Source organism: Trematomus bernacchii, unplaced genomic scaffold, assembly GCF_902827165.1.
Source record: "Trematomus bernacchii unplaced genomic scaffold, fTreBer1.1, whole genome shotgun sequence".
NCBI lineage: Eukaryota > Metazoa > Chordata > Actinopteri > Perciformes > Nototheniidae > Trematomus > Trematomus bernacchii.
The window spans coordinates 6922480-6944983 of record NW_022987547.1 but is presented as its reverse complement, the minus strand read 5'-3'; the positions used below and the strand labels follow the sequence as shown (position 1 = coordinate 6944983).

The window sequence follows — 22504 nt, the reverse complement described above, 5'->3', positions numbered from 1 at the left end:
ACCTGACTAAAGATTCAAGCCTGACACCAGAAATACTTTTATAAACAGTTTGTTTTTATTCATCACAGTATGTTCATTTCAAGTGTTTAATTTGAAGGAAAACAAAATAATCGACAATATCTCTTCAATCAATTTGAGAAAAACAATAAAATCTATTGTGATCTACTAACATTGAGATTGTAAGTTAAATAAATATGTGTTGTGAATGTTAAACCTCTTTGTGTTATCACAGTTTCTATCACAGGTAGATCAGACATTTCAAGCAAAACTTTGATAAAGGCAGTATCATTTTACATTCTTTTTACATTTGAATAATTATGTAACACATTAATTTTACACTGCCGCTGAGAGAAGAAGAGCCCTGAATCCCAGCGCTGACAGTGAGCAGCGACAGCTGTAATATTGTTATGGGGTCATTACAGGCCATTGCACTCTGGGCTATGGGACATTACTGTAAGTCATTAGGACGGTTTGTCCCTGAGGTTTTATAGTATTTTATTTTTAAATGGGTTATGCCTGTCCTCCCTTTGTCTGCTGTCACCTATGAAACATCCTGGTGAAATATGTTAACGTTTTAAAAGATTAAAAGATGATTATTTGAGGTTTTTCCTTTTGTTTTTGTTTATTCTGTTTGCTTGAGTTTAATTTTTAGCAATAACCATTGACGTCACAAATCATATCTTTAAAGGAAAACAAAATGAACAGCTGAACACTGCTAATGATTTACAAAGTGCTTCATAAACAGGTAGGGGTTGGAAACATGTGTGACTGAGGCTGTTAAAAAAAACCTGCTGATGGTTGAACTTCTAATGGCTTGTGCATTTCTTAATCACTTGAAATGATGCTGCATATAAATGCGTCGGACATTAGACTAAATATTCAGAATTAATTTCAGACTGAGGCGCTTTGTTTCAAGGTCATAGAGAGCAAAAGTCACTGTGTTGTTATCTGAGTTGTGTCATGAAGCATGTTCTATGTTAATGAAAGAACAATTGGTGTCAACGTTGTTTCCTTGTTCTTTATTAAGTCTCTAATCTCTCAGCTCGTAGCACTGGTGTCAAAGCTTATGCCGCTACAGGCTCCGTGCATAATCAGTGGTGAGTTCATGACCTCAGTACCCGGCGGCGTACGCCCACTTGCGAGAATCTGAATGAGCGTGGAGTCCGTCTTCATAGCGACCCACCGCCTGCACCACAGCTATTGTCGATTTCAGGTACTTTATCTCGTGGTTCTTCAATGCCAAACCTTCCAGGACGTTCTGCAAACAGGAGCAAATATGAAAGAAAAATAAATGTGGCACGATGTTCAAGTTAGATCTTTTTAGCGCATAAATTGGGAATGATGCCCATTTTAAGAAATCATGTTGAGTAACGTCTGTGAAAATAAATCTTCAATTAAGCCAGTAATCACAGAAAACACTGAAGTGTGATGTGCTGCCCGACACAATTGATAAGATTTCAAAATCATGCGTAATTAAGTGTTTACATATTTTACATCCCAGTAAAAACATCAAATAAAGGGTTAGTTTTCTAGTTAATATCTTTCCATTAATTACCTTTAATGGTACATTTAAAATACATTACATTGAGATGAGCAAGTTTTACAGCAACCATACACGGTATATAGGAGGATTTGCCTATTTTTAGACAGACCACAAATAGCCCGTTACCACCACAAATTGCTGAAATATTTGTCTCCATTCTTCACACCCCTGAAGGTAGAAATAATGAAGAAATTCTTGGGTAAGAAGTTAGAAGGGCTTTACTGTATGTTAGCTGGGCTTTTGTGTGAGGGATTGTCTCCCCACACACTCACATACGTCAGTGTTGTTTTTGCGACACTCACTTTGTCAAAGTCTGGTTCTGCTTCAGTGGCGTTGGGATCCAGCTGGTTGTGGAGCCTCGGCCCCGACACAGCTTTTTTCAGATCATAGTCAAAGAACAGTGCATTTAGAATCACCTTCAAAACAACAAAGATTTTTAGACAATTATAACCCAACAGAGTAATTAAATAGTTGAATTAATGCAACTCATTGATTTAACTTCTTGCAATTTTACCTGAACGACAGAAGTTGTGATTTTCGTTCCTCCTGAGCCTCCGACCACCATCTTAACTTTGTTGTTTTTGTCAAAGAGGATAGTCGGACACATGGAAGACATTGGCCTTTTTCCTTTAAAAATAAATTACATTATATATAAGTTTAAGTATTTTATTGGTTTATGTTAAACATTATTAAAATAATGTGTATGTAACTACATAAAATATCTATTTAAAAACAAGTTGTATGTTGTATGTTTTGAATCTATTCCACATTGTATTCCAGATTAATAAACTTGAAACCCATAAAGATATACTTGGATTGAATATACTAAAATAATAAAAGATAAGACCTTCCAGAGAGGGGTGGAAACATTTGATCCACATTTCTTTTGTATTAATCCAAAGACAAACATTATTTAAAAACATAATGCACAGTGTCGAGAAGAACAGATCGACCTCTGTGTACGCTACTGTCCAACAGCCAGTCTATGTATATTAAAACTCTACTGGTTTAAGAGCATTTCTGTGTGAGTGTGTGTGTTTTATTCTGACCTGGTCTGATGAAGTTGTTCGGTGAAGGAGGTACTCCGAAGCCGTTTGTGATGAGCGGAGAGCTGAAGTCGTCCATCTCATTGTTGAGAAGTATCCCTGTTGATCTTGACATTACCTTGGAGCCGAAACTGCATGAAAACATTAACTGTTAAAGGAACATGACACATAAACCAACATTGGTGGACAAGAGATTTGTAAAGGTCAGTTAGGAGGTCATACAATAGGTTGATGGTGCTGGTGGCGGCCACAGCGCTTCCATCTTCTGCGATCACCGAGAGGTGAGAGGTCCCGTGGTCATCAGGAATGTAAAACTCTGGCTCGTAATAGTTCATGTGGTGTGTGGTGTCATCTGTGATCTTCTCACGGAGGTCAAAGGCATAAGAACTTGAAGTCATATTCTTGATGAGCTTTGGAAGAGAAAGAGGGACACGAAAATAATTCATAGGCCAAAAGTATTACTTAGTGTGGTTTTTTGCAGTAAGTACTGATTTATGTGCTGGATAGTTGACCATTGTTCCTGCTTATCCATGACAGGAAAAGTCTGGTCACTCATGTGCATGGGATTAAGTAGCAGAGATTCACAGACTTTTCGAAGAGGAATTGCTCTTCATTCTTCTAGTCGGTAGAGGTTTAACTTTGATTAGTATATAATATAACAGGAGCAAACACTATCCTAAATAATAATTACCAAAGTATTCTAAATTATAATAAAATGCCTCTATAATAATTTTAAAAAATGCCTTTTAAATAATAAACACACACCTCTTTAATTTACGTGAAATATGCATGAGAGGGTTTTTTAAAGAAAGATAAAGCAAACACAAAATAAAGCTTGTGGCATTAGGTGATCATTAGGCAAGCATAAGCTCATGAACATAACTAAAATCTGCCATGGTTCCTTGGAGAAAGGTGTCATTTAAATGTCACTATACTGTAGGTTTCAGAAATCCCAGTAAATCAAAGACAGCAAAGAGGTCTCAACAGGACTTAAAGACAAGAGTTCCTAACTGACAATATCTGCTGAAATTAAGTCTTCATTAAGTAGAGGATCACAATAACCTTGGTGTGCAATTCCCCACCTACTGTAAGCTCTGAAGCAAGGGGGTCATCACAACCCGATTAGCCAAGAGGGGAAATACACTAAATTACCACAGAACCTAAAACCAACCCTTTAACTGTTTTAAGCAGATACCAAGACCTTACATCTGTGATGTTGAGAAATTTTGGATCCCCAAGTAAGGTCCTCTTTGCATACGCAAAACGAAAAGCCTCCACGATGCGATGGTAGGTTAGGATCTTCTTCTCTGTGCTTGACACGCTTTCTGCGGTGAAGTTGTACCCTGTAGAAAATGAAACAATCATCAGTCACACGTTTACTTCACAGCTTCACTCATCTGTCTCCATTCAGATGCTGTTCAGGTATAGGAGAGGAGACAGCTATAATGCATTTGACCCAGCCGTTTCTGTTCCTGTGTTTTTATTTAGTCTAAAAGCCGCTGTGACCAGACTATGGGTATTACCCTGAGCTGACAGCCGCAGGGGGAACAGGAGGAGAGGCTGAGGGAAGAGAGACTTTTAGTTTGATGGGTTTCAGCTGTCAGACAGAGGCAGGAGTCACAGTAAATCAGCGGGATGAACGTTTTGGGAAGGCACTGAAATGTGTCCGTGGAGTTTCCACCACTGGACTGTGTCCAATTAGAGGTAAATTGGTAAGATTAGTGTTAGCGTGTGAGGCAGGGGGCCGCCGTGTGTGGGTGGCCGGTCAGAGGAAAGGAAAGGTTCACAGAGATTAATTACTTTAGACAGAAGTTTTGAGACAGTGCTCAACATGGATAGTTCTCTGCAATGAACAGCCAACATAAGAGAAAGTAAAACCAGTCAGATATGATTTATGATTATTTGATGGAAATGATGATGGACCAAGTTAGCGATGATTAGATTGGCAACATGCTCATAAACTTTGCTGATCACACTCTCAGGTGTGATTACACAGACCACAATTATCTTTGGATCTTAATAACTTCCATCAAACAAAAGCCCTTCTGTCAGGGTTACACAGTCATTCCCTCAGGTGTTTTAACTTCATTCTCTAAATTGGAGGAAGTAACGAGATATTGTTTCTGTAGCTTATTGGTTTATCTGTTTTCGAGACACCATCTGTTATTGTTGAAGCATCAACAATCTAAGTCCTCATACCTAAAAGACAAAGTATGTTGTTTGTCAGTGCGTTCTTCCATCAAAACAATAACACATCATATAAAGTTGTTCTGATCCATCACATCTTTTGTAAAATAAATACTTTGACTTGACTTTGATTTTAGGAAATATGCTTATTCCCTTACTTCCCACAAATACAAAAATCAAAGTGTGAATATGGCAATTTGCAGTTTCATAGTTGGTTATTAGATAGATTTGTTCATCCACAAAATCAACCTGAGGCCAGGGGGGTATACTACGAATCTAGTTCAACATATCCTGGATATGTTTTGAGTTATCCGGTTGACTAAATAAAATAAAAAAACGCTCTCGCTAAACGGTCCTACGACGCTGGCTATCAACTCGATCGCTCAAGCCAGCCGTGTCCTATCTAGTTAGGTGCGCGTTCACATAAAAGGGGTGGTATTTGGAGCATTCGACCAATCACGAACATGGACAAGCCGTGTACTGACAGCGCAGCGTGTCATATATTTCCTGAATGAAAAGTCAACTAATATTAGACAAATATGAAGACGTTAAACTTTAAACATTCATGACTTAAACACTTTATCCAGGATAAAAGCCACATAGTTGCAGCTGCAAGGTGAATACTGCTGGTAAAAGAAAAAGTGTTTGAATACGTTCATTAACAGTTTTATGATATCACTGCTGCCCCGACACGAGTGGATCTGACTTTAATTACATTTGACTCGAGTGTTTCGTCAACTTAATGTGTTGCTTAAAATAATACTTCTGCATACAGTATGTGACACTGTGAGTGTTGCACGCCAGATACGGCTCAAGAAGCTGACTCAGATAAGGAAATATATGATACATATGTGATATCATGTGATATGAATGATAATGGGACACATCGCCGTCTGCACTCACAGTGCCGCGGACTGTACGTAATGTTACTTTGATCCGGTCAGATTGCTCTGAAGATGGGAGGTGATATTCTATTCATTTTCACGTTCACACAGTCGGTGATTTTGGCCGGCCGTCTTTCCTGCAACGGCAGTTTAAACTGTATTTCCTTTCTCCTCCTGTCATATGAATTGATCGCTTTAAACTCCGCACACTGAGCTCTGATTGGTCAGCAGGCAGTGCTTTTATCCTGGAACCTGTCCTGCTCCGGAGGCTAGCCGTTCAGAATAAGTTATCGAGCCTGCTAAAAAGTGAACCAGCTTCGTAGGACCAGAAACCCCTGAAGTTAGCTTGCTAAACGAAAATCTTGATTCTTAGTATAGGCCCCAGCTTCGTAGTACAGGCCTCTGGTCTCACCAGAATGCGTGACTCCACCACGACTCCTTAACACCGCAGTGCGTGGTGGAGTCACGAACTTTGCTACATTGCAACAACCCCAATGTAAAGTGAATGAGGCTCCTTTGTCGTGGTGCACACACGCTTTTCTACAACGTCCAGCAGTGAGCTTTTATTCTATAAAACGTTTTTAAAATCTACTTTATAGCTAGTAACTCACGGGAGGCTTCTTTTATTTTATTTGTATTCATAATAATTTGTATTTTTCGTCAGAATGTATTATGGTGCATTATTTACCAATTTTTGTTCTCAAAAAACATTGTGTGTGTAATACAACTGTGATTTTTATTAAATTAGTTAGTTTTTAAGGAAGGCCAGAGCTTCAGCTGTGTCAAATAGATTGTTCCCTTTAGTTAACGTTATTTAAAAGATAATTATATTCCTATTTGATCATGTCCCCTTTATTGTATTACGGACCCAAAGAGCAATGTGAGCGTCCATTCCCATTGGATAACGGAGGATTTTACACCCGGTAAGTATTCTCCTTACTGTCGATTGAATTTATTTACAGTGATATCTGCACTACTCATCAACTCAAAAACACCAGATTATTGTTAATTACACAACATTGATTGGTTTAAATTGTGTACAATGCTTTTGTATTTTCCCCTTTCGATTCGGAGAAACAAATATTTTTTCTGAGTTTTTGGATGGCAGAAGACACTACACTACCCAGAATCCTCAGCTATGGGAGTACACCATGTGCTTAGCACGTGTCCTACCCCCCCCCCCCCCCCCCCCCCCCCCCCCTTAGGTCACAGGCTCCTCCAACAGTGCAACACAATAAAACTGATACACAGAAAAAATAGTGCAAGTAAATACAAAAAGAAAAATAGTAAAATAGTAAAAAGTGAAATAGTGCAATAATTGTTTTCCTCTACTAAGAGATAGCTAAGATCAGCGCCATATAGATATAATCTATCTATATGGCGCTGGCTAAGATAAGATAACTTTAACAAGATGCCTGTGTGCTTAGTACCAGGTTGTTATCATACCAGCAATGGGTCTTGCTCGTTCTTTCGCTTCCCGTCTGATGAAAGGATCAAGTTAGCTACCTAGCTAGTAGCTAGCACGTTAGTTAGCATTACAGCCTTGTCATTTTTATTAGCCTTAACATGAAGTAACATTACGTAACCCAAAATGTTAAACAGTAAGAGTAGTAGTCATATTTCGTGAACCCTTTGAAGAGTACTGTCACTGATCATTCTATAATACACAATTTAAGCCCGGGGGAGAAATGTTAACGCTAACGCTAGCATCTGCGATCGGCGATCTTTTCTACTTCATGCTATCTGCACAAATGGTGGAAATTAAAAAGACCAGGCAGTTCAGAGAGAATCAAAGGAAGGCAGGCAGGCAGCTTTGCATGACATTCTTCTGGACATGTTTCATTGTGGTGATAGTGAGGGTAGTCAATCGTTTTGTTGACAAGACCAGTGGCGAGCCGTCAGGGCCCTCTAGGCCCTCTGTGAGGGCCTAAGATATTCTAAAAAATAATATTTAAAAACATTTAAAAAATATATATATTTTTTAAATATATATTTTTTTAATATTATTTTTGTTATATTTTTCATTAGTTTTACGGGAAAAAAATTGATTTAATTGTATTTAAAATAACATTTCCAAATAAATAAATCCTTCGAATCTGCCTGTTCAGTCTCTGTTGAATGTGAAGGGTTACATGAAAGAAGCTCGTCTGGCCCTCTCTGCGATTCACAGAGGGCCCGCTATAGTAACTGAACGAGAGAGTAATGTCAAATGACAGTACAATTGACCAATCATATCTTCCCTCTAAATGGGTGGGTTTTATTATCGCGGACTTTATGACAAGTTCCGCCCGCTGTGAAACTTTTCTTGTTTCCATAGCAACAACAACTTCCTGTCAACAGCGTGAACTCGCCTTCAAAATAAAAGCATGCCAAATTACACTTAAGACATACAACTGCAACGAAAGTAACACAATGCAATATCATTTTCAATGTCAAAGAACACAAATGGGGTTCCCAGGTGTTGTTTTGTGTGGTAGAAGGTCGCTGTCATTGATGCGTTTTGCACCCTGGGCCGTTGTTTTAATATTCCGCTGAAGTATACGCTGTGACGTAATAACTCTTTTTTTTTCTTTTTTTCGAGGGAATTGGTGGGGGTCAGAGGGCCTAGGTATAAAGCTCACGGCTCGCCACTGGACAAGACAGTAGTGACGGACATCTTGGTGACGTGTGTTGTTGACCAGAGATGTAGTTCATTGAGCGTTTCACACAAACAAATGTGTTACTTCACAGTTTTACGACACATTTTATTTTTTTTGACTTGCAAAATTATCTTGACAAACATCATATGTGTAATTCGTGGCACAATTCAAACGGGATCGAAAGATAATCTTTCTCTCTCCATTGACTTCAATACATAATTTTTCCGAAATAAGGTCCCATGGAGGTCCACCGGAAGGGGAGGGACTTCGCCACTCTATAGTTTCCGGTCTATTCTGAGGCCCGATCTCTGTAGATAAATAAAGAACTACGACAGATGTGTAATGTTTAATGCAGCCAAACCATTCATTACAATGCATTCATGTGATGACTTTCAAAGAGTAAAGCAAGCACTGCTGAATAAAGTATGATTTTATCTTTTACGAAACGTTTTTTTTCATATGGAATGCAGTTGGAGGTCAACCAATCACAGAGCTTGAGGCAAAGCGGAACAATAGCTGAGGATTCTGGGTAGTGTAGTGTCTTCGGCCATCCTAAACTCTGAACAAATATTTGTTTCTCCGAATCGAAGGGGAAAATTACAAAAGCATTGTACACAATTTAAACCAATCAATGTTGTGTAATTAACAAGGATAATCTGGTGTTTTTGAGTTGATGAGTAGTGCAGATATCACTGTAAAATCAATCGACAGTAAGGAGAATACTTACTTCCGGGTGTAAAATCCTCCGTTATCCAATGGGAATGGACGCTCACATTGCTCTCTGCGTCCGTAATACAATAAAGGGGACATGATCAAATAGGAATATAATTATCTTTTAAATAACGTTAACTAAAGGGAACAATCTATTTGACACAGCTGAAGCTCTGGCCTTCCTTAAAAACTAACTAATTTAATAAAAATCACAGTTGTATTACACACAATGCACTGTTTTTTGAGAACAAAAATTCGTAACTAATGCACCATAATACATTCTGACGAAAAATACAAATTATTATTAATACAAATAAAATAAAAGAAGCCTCCCGTGAGTTACTACAAGCTATAAAGTAGATTTTAAAAACGTTTTATAGAATAAAAGCTCACTGCTGAACGTTGTAGAAAAGCGTGTGTGCACCACGACAAAGGAGCCTCATTCACTTTACATTGGGGTTGTAAACACGTATGTGTGGTGCAGACACGTAAATGTAGCAAAGTTCGTGACTCCACCACGCACTGCAGTGTTAAGGAGTCGTGGTGAAGTCACGCATTCTGGTGAGACCAGGTTGCACAAAATCCAACATTTTAATTCAAAAAAATATATATGATTACCTTTTGACAGACAAGCTGTTTCCTATTGTTTCTAATCGTAATGCTAGGCTGCGTTAGCAGACAATCATACTTAGCATAAAGCTACATTAGTGGTATCAATCTTGTCTTGAGTGCATTCAAAAAATGTTACCATTCCTTCTTTGATGTGATTTTCTTGAATTTGTATTTTAGCCAACACAACCACAGCATTACAGGTTGTCTTAGTGACATTGAGCACAACATTTAAGTTCAAAATTGCCCTTGCAGCCGAGTAAATCACCATAATGAATTGCGCCCTAATGACCGCCCTGCATGAATGTCTGTACTAAATGTAATGGCAAGCCATCCAATAACTTTTCATATTTTGCCCAGAAGCACATATTTCAATATGGCTGGTGCTGCTGGATGAAAGGCTGGGGTCAGTAAAGCCATTAAAGGAAAGGTTCAATATGTTCCAAGTCTGTCCTCAAAGAATGGTCAGGTTCCTAAATGAGGTTGTCATGTTATAGTTCATACTGGTTATACTGGTCTTCAAAAGATCATTTTCAATGTGATTTTTAAAAGGGATGAGGGACAAAATCCACAATACTCTGTGCAAACTTTATTCCACAGTGTATGTGCTTTCTAACGCACTTTCATTACAAGCATCCCTCATTGAAAAAGCATTTCAAAAAGACATTTTAATGACCAGTATGAATTTTAAGAAATGGCAACATTTGCTTCAATGCTCAAATCGGTATCTGACTGTCGTTTTAGGCTGGGAAAATATGTGTGAGCCATGAATTTATGTACGACGGGAAGAATTATGGTCGCGGTAAAAACATGAGTTTTTGCAGCATGATAACAGTTTCACACATCTTCTGCCTGATTTAATATGAGAAATAAAGAGTGTTTCAGTGCTACATCTCATGATTCATGACATATTATAATGTGCATGCTTTAGATACCCAGTTAGCTAACTTAAAGTCAACATTGCTTTTATTTAGTAGATGTACTGTACAGTAGAGCCACATGCCCTCAGTGGAGTCTGAGAGAGTGACTGGTAAAGTGAAGGACTCCCACTCAGGACGTTTTTGGACAAAGTATCAAGGCTTACCATTCAAGATGTTTAATATCAATGAGAGCACAGGGCCGCTAGCGGGGGCATTGGGAACAGCCATGTTGTACTCCCCCACATCCACCCTTAAAGGGTTCTCGTCCAAGACAGGCACATAATCCTTCAGATCCTCCATTGTGATGATGCCGCCTAAACACGGATTGACACACACTGTGAATGCACACTAAGACACGGCTGGAAAAACAAATCATCCTTAAATGGAAGTGAGCTGTGCCAAGAGAGGTGCATGTTAGCATATTTTATTATATCTCCTGAAGCCTTTTAAGCAAATGAATTTCAGTGATAAGGGTTAAACTTGGCAGTAAGGATGATAACCATAATGTCCTTGTGTGTGAGATTACTTTGCTCTGTGGGTAGGGAGGAATGATATAATCTGCAGAAATAACTTTTTGGATTGTAAAATAAATTAAAAAACGACTTAAACTGTTTTACTATGTAGGACAAAAGTGGAAACTTGCTACTGCTATCATGCATTTTATTCTAACAATGACATCAGCATGTCTAAACCAATATGATTCAATATATTTATATATATCAACAATATCCCAAAATAAATAAAAAAATAAGAATACTACCTGCTGCCTGAATATCATCCACAAGGCTCTGGGCCAGTGGTCCATGGTAGAAAGCATTAGGACCCTCCTCTGCTATCTTCCTGTACGTTTCTGCAAGCTTGGTAAATTTGATGTTGTCATTCTGTTTCAGGATGTCACCATTTCCCCCACAAAACACTTCACTGAAAAGGAGAACAATAAAGATGCAGATTTTAATACAGCATGCTTTAAATTGAGGTTATCATAAAATGATACAAGGCTTCTTCGGTTGCCTCTCACCAAAGAGCTTTGTCCTTTCTGATGGTTTCCCTTTTGCTGGACAGAGCAGAGGCGAGTGCCCTGCCCAAAGGAAAACCATTTACTGCAAGAGCAATGCTCGGCTGGAACAAGTCCCTCCAAGGCAGTTTGCCGTGTCGTTTGTGCGCCATTTCATAACCTCGAATCTCTCCAGGTACAGCAACAGACAACCCTCCTACCGACCATGGAAATTAAGATTTAAATTATTGCCTCATAAGTTATTTGGACAATTTGTAGGGCACTGGTAAAAATACTACTGTGGGATTTGACCTGGAAGACCCAAACTGTTGTGGTTTTTCCTGGGTTTAGAGCTCTCAAATATTACACACATTACATTTAGCTGACACTTTTATCCAAAGCAACTTACAATAAGTGCAATAAAGTTACAAACTGCTCAGAACAAGGAAAATGCAGATATATTCATTTCAAACAAGTCAAACCATTGCAAGTGCTGGTAAATTAGTATAGAATGGGCTAAACCCTTTAAGGTCATACAAATGTGATTCTTCCCCTACTGTAACTATTTTACATTTGTTTGCAACTGATTTTTTCTTTTTTTAAGAAATGAATTTGCAGTCAAGAAGACTGAATTCTACAGATGTGTAAGTGCACTTTCTCTTTTGTCTGTCACTATTAGGTCTTTCATAATATTAACTGAAACTTCCGCCAGCTCTTTTATAGCACCGGTTAAACATTACCCTCCTGGGATAAATCTGTACTGTTCCCAAACATGTCCTGCGTTGCATTGCGTGGAGCCGTCTCCCTGGCGTCAATCGTCTCAACCAGTCCTATGTACGTCACAAATCAGGAATTACATTTAGGATTAAGATGATGAGCAAATGGTATGAGTTTGCAGCTTCAGTGATTAAGGAAACAGAAGGAACTTTAGTGGTGGTGAGGCATGTTTTAGTAAAGTTGTACCAGTTGTGGCGTTGTAGATGGTTAGGTAGAGTCCTCCTCCGATGCCCATACTGTGAGCGTTCATAAGTCCAACACACAGTAAAGCAGCTATAGAGGCATCTACTGCAGAGCCCCCTTTCATCAGTATGTCTCTGCGGTAAAATTAATTAAAACACAAGAAGGGAAGGGGTGGAGGATTAGTTTTTGCACTAAAGACCTTAAAGAGGACAGTAAAGACCTTAAAGAGGACAGTAAAGACTTTAAAGAGGACAGTAAAGACTTTAAAGAGGACAGTAAAGACCTTAAAGAGGACAGTAAAGACCTTAAAGAGGACAGTAAAGACTTTAAAGAGGACATATGCTCCTTTTCAGGCTGACATTTGTATGTTGTGCCTCTACTGCGACATGTTTACATGCTTTAATGTTCAAAAAGTGCTTTATTCTTCTCATACTGCCTGTGCTGCAGCACCACATCTCACCTTCTGTCTGAAATAAACGCTAGCCAATAGAAGTGCGTGTGTTACATAGTGATGTCATTATGTTACTGAAGTAAACAAAGGAGTCCAATGGAGGCATTTTAGGCAAGGGGGGAGTGTGTGGGAGAGAAACTCCCTCTGGAGGGAACTCTGGGATGTTTGCCTTTGCAGACCATTTACATGCACATGACAAAGGGAAAACCCCAAATAGCATTAAGACCATTTGTTGGAAAAGAATAAAACATGTTCACATGGATTTGCAAGGCAAGCAGTTTTCATGCCTGTGTTTATGCATGTGTGAGTACAGAAGAGCAACATGTCTGCCGTTCAGGATGTTCGAGTGTGTGCGCTCTCACCTGCCGACCTCTGAACACGGCCCAGCGTCTGCTGCCACCGCTGCCTTCTGGTACACATGCTCAGCCGGTATCTTCCCCACACCATAGAAGACCCCCAAGAATGTGGCGACTGACACTAACAGCAGCACGGTCAGGGCCAAACTTACTGTTTTCTTTGTCATGTTTGTAGCGCAGGAACAATAAATGCTTTATGAAATACCTGTCAGGAAGCAAACATTTGTATAAATGAAACCTGTCAGCAGCTGCATTTTGTTACATCTGAAACAAAGCAAACCAGATTTACACATCACAAAATAAAATAATATTGTATTATCAACAGAATAAATACATTTGGAAGAAATGTTAAGCCATTTTATAAGCCACATGTTTTCTGATCTTTGTTCAGTTTTTATGGAAACTTTTGCATTTACAAATTAAAGCCAGGATTTGTCTTTCTTTGTTTATTCTACAAAATTAGATTTGTAGAATAAACACTTTAGGACGTTTGACCGGAGGATTTCTTTACAGTTTTTTTCAATTGCTAAAACAAAACAATATTTGGTCAAAAACACTTAACACAATTCACAAATCCACACACCCAAAGTGCAAAACACCTCATATATCTTGCACAATGAAGCACTGCACTCAAAACTACATAAACACTTCACAAAACCTAACCTTTGCACCAAATGGCACACACACTTCACTTATAGTACAATACACTTTGTCCAACCAACTACACACTGTGGTTCTTTATCTAAAGCACACTCATCTTTTATGGTGATCTGTATGTAGAGAATTCTGCATAAAAACTTTGTTAAAGTCTAACAAAATATGTGCAGAAACACAAATACACAGTTGTTATACTTTTGTTTTTCTCCAAAACAAATTGGTGCAACATTCCTGCACAACACATAGTTACAGTTGTGTACACAGAAATGATGCCTTTGTCAAATACAGTAAAGTGAAAGGAAAACTTTGAGGAAAAATAAATACAAAAAATATTTTACAGTTTTTCTCGATTGCTAACACACTAAAATGATACATAAAGCACAATTATTTTAACTGACACTCAAAGAGCAGCTTTTTCAGCTTGTCACACAATTTGCAAATCAACATGGCACTTTTTGCAAACCACTGCACACGTTTCTCCACGTAAGACACAGGAATCTGACATAAAGTCACGTGTTAGCTGGTTTAAAACACTGATATTCAAAATGCCTCACACATGGACCAATGATCAAGAAACACGTTCCACCTGACCAAACACCTGATAGCATCATTGTTGGCTCATCAATCAGGATGTTAGCACTATAAAAAGAGCACAGGTGAGTACTTTCTTACAGCAACAATGGAAGCCAACATGGAAGCAAGAGCAAGAGGAAGAGGAAGAGGAAGAGGTGGGGTGAGAGTCAGTGAGAGGAGGAGGAAGAGGTGGGGTGAGAGTGAGAGGAGGAGGAAGAGGTGGGGTGAGAGTGAGAGGAGGAAGAATGAGAGGTAGAGCTGGAGGGAGAGGACGTGGACAAAGAAGAATACTGAAATGAAATGTTATCAACCATGGTTTGACGATGAGAGAGGCTGGACAGAGGGTTCAGCCTAATCTAAGCCGATGTACTGTCGCCTCTGTAATCCGGACACTTAGACTTGAAAACAGGTTACCAGTTTATAGCTCTGCATAATTCATGATATATCAGTGCTTATATCTGTTGTGTGAAACGTATTTACTTCATTACTGTAATTGAATTGTTGGCATGTTGCATACTATAACTGTACAGAAATCCTGCACAATTGACTGTGGTAGACTTACTTTTATACAACACAGACACTGACCAACCACTATAAGTATATCTTTGTTGTTTATCTGAAGGACTGAGAAACAAAGAGGTGCAGGTGGAAGGCTAAGGATTTTCAATGAGGCACAGGAAGCAGCAGTTACAAACTGGGTTTTGGCAAACAATGCCATCACACTTAGAGAGATCCGAAGCATAGTAACTATGTGCTGAGATGCATGTTGCACAATGTTATTTTTCAATAAAATGTGATTTCTTTCAACAACTCATTTGTATTTCTTCATTTACTGTATTTCTGTAAACTCAAGCAATCTTTCTCTGCAGAAACCTCTATGTACAGAGCATAGCCCATAACAGATGAAAGTGCTTTAGATTATGCTCAGCAGTGAGTAGTTGGGCGGTCAAACAATCTAGTATTATGAATGAAGTGTGTTATATTTGGTGCTAAAGTTTGCATTCGGTAAATGTTTATGTAGTTTTGAGTGCAGTTCTTCATTTAGCAGGAGAAATTAGGTGTTTTGCACTTTGGGTGTGTGGTTTTGTGAATTGTGTTTAGTGTTCTGAGAAACTGAGTAATTAAAAAAAAAAATGTGTGTTAGCAATCGAGAAAAACTGTAAGAAAAAACCGAGGAGAGATAAATACTTTGGCAGAATTGTACCACCTAGCTGGGTCTGGCTACAGCTCCTCATCAACCTGCAGAAGAAGCATCCCCTGTAGCCTGACGGTTTACTTCTTCAAATTACTTCATTTCCTCCTCCCTCTCACTCTTATCCTCCCTCTTCCTCTTGCTGCTGTCCATATATCCATTGTTGTTTTTATAAATGTCTTGAATGAGTCAACAATAAAGCAGTTTGGTGTTTATGGTCATTTGGCATGTGTATTTGTTGATTGGTTCATGTGTGTAGCATTTTTAATGGCAGTATTTTGAAAATGGCAAACAGATTTCTGTGTCTTACTTAGAGAACCGTGTGCAGTGTTTTGCAAAAAGTGCCAAGTTGAATTGCAAATTGGGTGCAGAGCTGAAAATGTGTTTAGAGTTTTAGAGATTTGAGCTCAGGTTTTGCTCTTTGAGTATGAGTTTAAATAATGATGCTTTATGTGAGATTGTTTTGTGTTAGCAACTGAAAAAAACTGTAAATTGTTATTACCAGGGAGTAGGATCTCTGTGTTATGTTACAGCATGGGCCAACAGCTGAAAAATGTCAAAAGTAAGTAACAACTATGATTTGGGGACTCATTAACACGCAGTCATGGCTTACAGTACTACTGGTCTTAACTATTGTGAAAGAGAATGACACCTATAATGATTGTGAAGATGGAGCCATTGAACCCATACTTCAGCCTAATTTAGTTTAAGAGTTCACGCCAATTTACACAAGTGAGCACCAATAATTAAAAATAAATCCAACTGTGGGGCAACTTCATTCTTTTCTATTAGTGTGCCACAATAATATACTAACATGTATCCTAAATAATAATTGTTTTTATTATGTAGGGTTTGTATCCTTTATTTACGTTTCAGTTGGGAAGAAATAGTTTGTTACACACCTCATAGGACTTATTAGGATTCTGATTTGCTGGTGCGGCTGTAGCTGGGAGTGAAACTATCCCCAAGTCTCAAGGAAACATCCCTCAGGATTATGTGAGCACTGTGGAGGAATCAGGGCAGAATGTCATGTTGCCTTGCCAACATGACTTTAAAGAACTAAAAACATTTGAGAGGAATCAGGAAACTTTGAAAGGAAGAACCGAGTCTTAAGATTGTGTTGATCATTAGGGAGACATTTTCATTATTTGAAAGAAACAGCAACAGTCCAACACAGTAGGTGGTGGTACTGCATCTTAACACTTGTTGCCACCCATCAAATAAATGTTTTTTTGACTCAACAATATCAAAACAGCTTGGGTCAAAGCAGCTCTCACCGCTTCCTGATGTGAATTCAGGGCAACAGATGTATGTGTTATGTTTGTAGCGGCTAATGTAGCAAATCATCCTCAAGCAGAGGAGCAGGCTACAGCGTTTTAATGCCACACCAAATGATTGAATGATTAAAAAAAGTCGTTCTTGCATTGGTTTTAGACATGGTTAAATATTGTCAATAAAATACATACCTGTTGAAACGTAGATTTAAAATAATGTAGCCTCTAAAAACACCAGGGTTCTGTTAAAGTAAGTTGTCTGAATCATTGTTTTGGTTTATCTGAGATGTTCTAACTGTGATGAAGTGATCCGCTGCATCTGTAGTGTACGTTAGTGCTGGGAACTCAACGCATGCTTCTTCTGAAGTTCAGTCATTTGCTGTGTGCCTCGGCTACAGCTAGCAGGAGGTTATGAACAGGAAGATGTTTGCCAGAGGCCAATGTAAATCATAGTAACCAAGCCTCGGGCTGCAGCTGGCAGGGTGCGTACAGTATTTGCTAACAGTTGATGGCCTTGCATTACCTTTATTAAAAAGGTCACAGCAAAAGTATGAAATCAATCTACAGAAACGTACAGATGATTTACATTGTGGTTGCTTGTTTGCGCTTTTTGTGATGAACTTTGTATATCCATGTAAATTCACATCATTTGTGGTTTCTTGCACAACGCTAAACAATGAGTAACCTGCATTTCAGTTTTCCATTATGTAACAATAACATAATCACCCAGCATTGGTGAACTGCTTTTCCTGTAGCTTAGTTAGTTATTAGAAATCGTTTTTTCCATCAAAATGCATCATCCATTCGTCCCCTGATTCCTGTGCTGTTTGTTGGCCAGTAGGTTCATCAAATTGATGTTAAAGGTCCCATGTCATGGCCATTTCCACTGATCATAATTCCATTGTTGAAGTCTACTAGAATAGATTGTGCAATTTTCCAAACTCACATTGGTTTCTCATACAGCATCTCTGTAAACTACGTGTATTCACTGAATTTCACTCTCTGCCTTTAACCTGTTAAGCACCAAGCCTGTTTTTCATGTTTCAGGCTCGAAAATGACATGCCCAAAACAAATGACTACAACTTAACTTCTAAAAGGGTTATATGAATAATTTCTTTTATCAAAGCAAGGTTACATCTGTGAGTTGGATGTAGAAGTGTCAGAATCAATATAAATGGTTTTTATTTTAAAGAAAATTCAGATTTTACATAGTAAAAAACTGTAAATTATAGTGTCCGTCCAAAAATTATTTTTTACAGATAGTGAAAACTACCCTTGGATGATGGGTTAGTAGACTAAAAGCTTTAGGAATCCAAAGTACAACATATAATAAGTACCCTGTATCAAGATTGATGCAAAACAAGTGACATTTGACCTTTTTAGAGAGGTTTAGCCAAAACCACCCCACCTTTGAGGTGATTTGGGTGAAAATGTTTTTTTTTTCATATCTCTGGCCCCCCTTGGTCGATTTGGATGGTTGACACCTTTTTCTGACCGTTAGAGCCAATAGAATCGAAGGGGGAGGCCCACACACACACTCATTGTGAAGAGAAAAGGTGGGGGCTGCGCGCATGTAAATGTCCAGCAGAGTGAAGCTATTTCTAGCTCTGGCATTTGGAACCGAAAAAGCAGTTTTATTGCTTATGGATTATCAGAAATAATTTCAAAGAGGTCACAGATACATTGTATGAACCTATGGATTAACTGCAGCATCGTTTTTTTTATCGTTTTAATGCCATTGAAGACCAGTTTTGACCAAGGTAAGCCATGTTAGCGTTTCTAGCTACTTAGCTCCACATGTTATGATGTACGCTTTCGTTTATAGCGTCGCAAATGTTTATCACTGAGTGTTGAGGTGGGCACCACTAGATTCAGTGTCTCCAGGACACCAAAAACGAGTGGTTGGCTGTGCATCTAGGATAAGTAATAAGGGAGTTATTGTGAGTTTAAGTGCCGTTTTAGGTTAAATTTCTTCGCTCGTGGCTAATTCAGAGGCTGAGTGCTAGCATTGTGGGTTTTTTTTTGAAAAAAAAAATTAAAAAGTTCAGTTAGCTGAGTTTCTTCCCGTTACATGGATATAAAACATTCATAGTTTTATTAAATATTAAGATTCCTTAGACGTTGTTTCCTGCAAATGACGCGTTTATCCGCCCGGTACCGGGGGGGCCGTGCGTAACGGCTCGTTGTAGCTCCAATAGCTCCAGCCCCCACCCTCCCTGTGAGCCCAGTGTGCTCTGATTGGTCGGGACGTTGTGAATCGCGCTGAGCTCCGTGGAGGTGTGGTTTCCTTGTTTAGCGATACACAGCGAAACACAGCCAAACTCATCCTGAGCACACACAAACTCACAGCCGAAGTAAAAACAATAAGTGTGGCTTGATATTGAGTAAGAAAAAGGTTGATAAACGCTGTGAGAATGGGTCTGCAGCAGTGTTAATTTCGTCAATGAAAACTATGACGAAAAATGTTCGTCAACGACCTTTTTTACATGACTAAGACGAGACGATGACGAGCTAAAAATAGATTCTTGATAACGAAAATTTGACGAAATGTATATTTAGTTTTCGTTGACGAGACGAGACGGGACTAAGGTGTTAATGGTGGACTATCGGACATTCAAAATGCAGGGTATTTCCCCCCAAGTGTCCGTCTTGTCTGTCAAAATGCATCTTACATTTCTAACTTGCAATATCATTATTTCCGCTCTCTTCACTCCAGAAGAGCGATCTCCCTCTCTCTCTGTGTGCGGGGGCGGGGCCTAACAGACACGCTGCAGCGGCAGAGATCTGCCGGGGACGGAACGTTCAGAGAGTATAGAGACACTCTACAAGACTCGATGTGGACAAAGCTCGTTTGCCATGTTTTCGGGTTAGCGCGTTGACACGAGTAGAGTAGTCTGTGCAAACAGCCGGCCAAAAGGCGTCATATTCAGTCGGAGAAATGCACAATTTTCGACTTCCTTAACTCGTAGCTCTGTTGCCCCAATTACGAGTAACGTTATCACATCAGATGTGCAGACGTGGGAGAAGTACTCAGATCTTGTAGCTAAGTAAAAAAATACCATAGTGTAGGAAGAGTTCCTCAAGTCAAAGTATGATCATCAAAATATATTTAAAGTAGCGACAGTAAAAGTAGTCATTGTGCAGATTGGTCCATTTCAGAATAATATGATATGTTTTATAATGATTGATCATTAAAGTGTTCTCAAAGCTAGTAAAGGTGCAGCTAGTTTGAAGGACTTTGTATACTGCAGGGTAGCTTGTGAATTTACTAAAGTCTGAGTTAACACTTGATTATATTTCACATCATTCATCCACATCTGTAAAGTAACTAAAGGTATTAAATACATGTAATGGAGTAGAAGTACACCATTTAACTCTGAACTGTAGTGGAGTAGAAGTACACAGTATCAAAACATTTAAATACTCCAGTAAAGTACAAGTACCTCAACATTTTACTCAAGTACAGTACAATATTTTAACATAATTATACATATTTCATTTATTTCACATTTAAATAAAGCAATTAATTTGGTTAACAATTTGTTAGTTTTTTCCTTTAAAAAATAACAAAAAGTAAATACAAGAATACCGTTAAAGTACCGGATCGATAAGCAGTATTGATAAGACTAGTAGTACCGTAGAAAACCTTAACGATACCCATCCCTAGATATTACACAAGTAAAGTGTTAAGAGAGTGAAATGTTGCTTTACGAATTTCAACACTTGATGCTGTCACCTTGATTACAATGTCAGATACCTGTATTTGCCTAACTGAATTGGTTTAAAGAGAGAAAACATTTTGACTAAAAGTTGACTAAAATGTAATTTTTCATCGACTAAAAGTAGACTAAAACGTTTTGAGTTTTCGTCGACTAAAACTAGACTAAAACTATGAAGGATAGAAATGACTAAAATGTGACTAAAACTAATAACCATTTTCGTCTAAAGACTAAGACTAAGACTAAATCAAAAACAGCTGCCAAAATTAACACTGGTCTGCAGAGAGAATTTCGCCGCGATCCCAACTGTCTGTTATCAGCTTGCAGCCAGGGAGGAGAAATCAGCAGAGCTGCCTGCACTGAGTGTGTGTCTGTGAGGAAGTCCGTGGATTGGTCAATTTGGACCAATCAGCGGGGGCTTAATGTAACGGCTCCGCGGACGTAACGTAACGGCTCCACGGATTGGTCCATTTGGTTCCAGGTACCGCATGACCGTATCGCGTCATAGCTCTGGGCGTAGCTACTGGGTATCCAGACGTCACGATGCCCAGGAAGAACATGAGAAATCTCCAACGAGGCGTTTTGGGGAGGTCTTTTCTGTGTTAGAGTTTTACTCCCTACAGGGTGTACTTTGAGGGTTTTTGACTCTGCAGACCGTTTACATGCATAAAAACCTTCATAACACACAAGGGGACGGGTAATAACCGGAAAAGCATGACATGGGGCCTTTAATAACATAATAAAGTCCTCGGTGGTGTTTAAAACAAGTAAGATAGTTTGCCAAATATAAGCCTTTCCAATTCTGAGCCTGAATCGCCTATTATTTAACCAGCTTAAAAACTCTACACAAACAATTCATATAAAAAAAGAATGTGTCGCCTGCCTCAAAGAACAAAGTTCTTTCTGCAATTAAAGGCAGTTAAACCCAGAAAACGTAAAACCTTACATTGGAGTCAACATTGTACCACGAGAATGATTAAGATAAAGCTTCCTGTTCGTTTACAATAATATATCTTACCTTTATTCCTCTCGGGCCCTCAGCAACAGGCTGCTCACTGCGTGCATACACCAGGAACTGCGGCTGTTGATAGGTAAAAGGCTTACTGTGGTTCTCAATATGTAACTATCACAAAGTCATTAAACTTGAACCCAGCCCACCATAAAATGACTATCTTGTGTTACCAAGGTGATAAAAACATGTTATCTGTGCTCAAGCTTCACATAACTCTCTCAAATACCACAGAGCCATTGAAGGACCCTGAAACTGAGAGGAAACAACAAATTACTGATCAATAGTTCTTTATCTGCAGAGGTTCTTATCTGTGACAAAGATGAACTAACAGCAGTTTACTGGTGGTTTCAAATAGATGACATATGACATGTGAGGCAGTCAACACTTTTACAAAATGACAAAGGGCTCTGTTTCAAAGCTATGATGCAACGCAGCTCTAGAATAAACACTGTTGATTCTTTCCCATGAAGGCTCAGAAAACCTTTGATATTTAAGTTTTTAAATAAAGTGCCTCCTCACCAGGAATATGAAGCCTTTCAGGGCTGCGAGGGAGAAGATCACATCTGCCAAGAGGGGAGGGAAGAACACTAAGAACAAACTGCGAGGGGAACCGTGTGCAGAGCTGAGGGAGAAGGGTCAGTTAAATAATAAGCCAGGCCAATAGGTGGAGGCCAACAGGAACAGGACAGATGACTTACTAAACTCTGACACAGTACCCCAGGAAATGCAGAACCCAGATATTCTACTACAACCTGATAAAGAGGTATTTAGATTTC

The 22504-nt window shown here is 38.9% G+C and overlaps 1 protein-coding gene across 2 annotated transcripts; it reads right to left on the bottom strand.

Moving 5' to 3' along the window:
- Nucleotides 1-33: 33 nt before the first annotated feature.
- On the bottom strand, nucleotides 34-22302 carry LOC117476274 (glutathione hydrolase 1 proenzyme-like). 2 transcript variants are annotated; one of them, XM_034122672.1, is made up of 15 exons: nucleotides 22248-22270; nucleotides 21735-21797; nucleotides 16625-16725; nucleotides 13307-13505; nucleotides 12497-12627; nucleotides 12274-12363; nucleotides 11558-11750; nucleotides 11300-11460; nucleotides 10704-10853; nucleotides 3796-3932; nucleotides 2812-2999; nucleotides 2593-2720; nucleotides 2058-2170; nucleotides 1846-1959; nucleotides 34-1258 (listed from the first exon to the last, which is right to left on the bottom strand). In XM_034122672.1, the coding sequence occupies exons 4-15, from the start codon at nucleotides 13465-13467 to the stop codon at nucleotides 1112-1114; spliced, it is 1713 nt and encodes a 570-aa protein (XP_033978563.1). In that variant the 5' UTR covers nucleotides 13468-13505; nucleotides 16625-16725; nucleotides 21735-21797; nucleotides 22248-22270; the 3' UTR covers nucleotides 34-1111. The 2 variants fall into 2 exon arrangements, with proteins under 2 accessions (XP_033978563.1, XP_033978564.1); XM_034122673.1 differs by lacking the exon at nucleotides 16625-16725 and having other exon boundaries at nucleotides 22248-22302.
- Nucleotides 22303-22504: the final 202 nt, after the last annotated feature.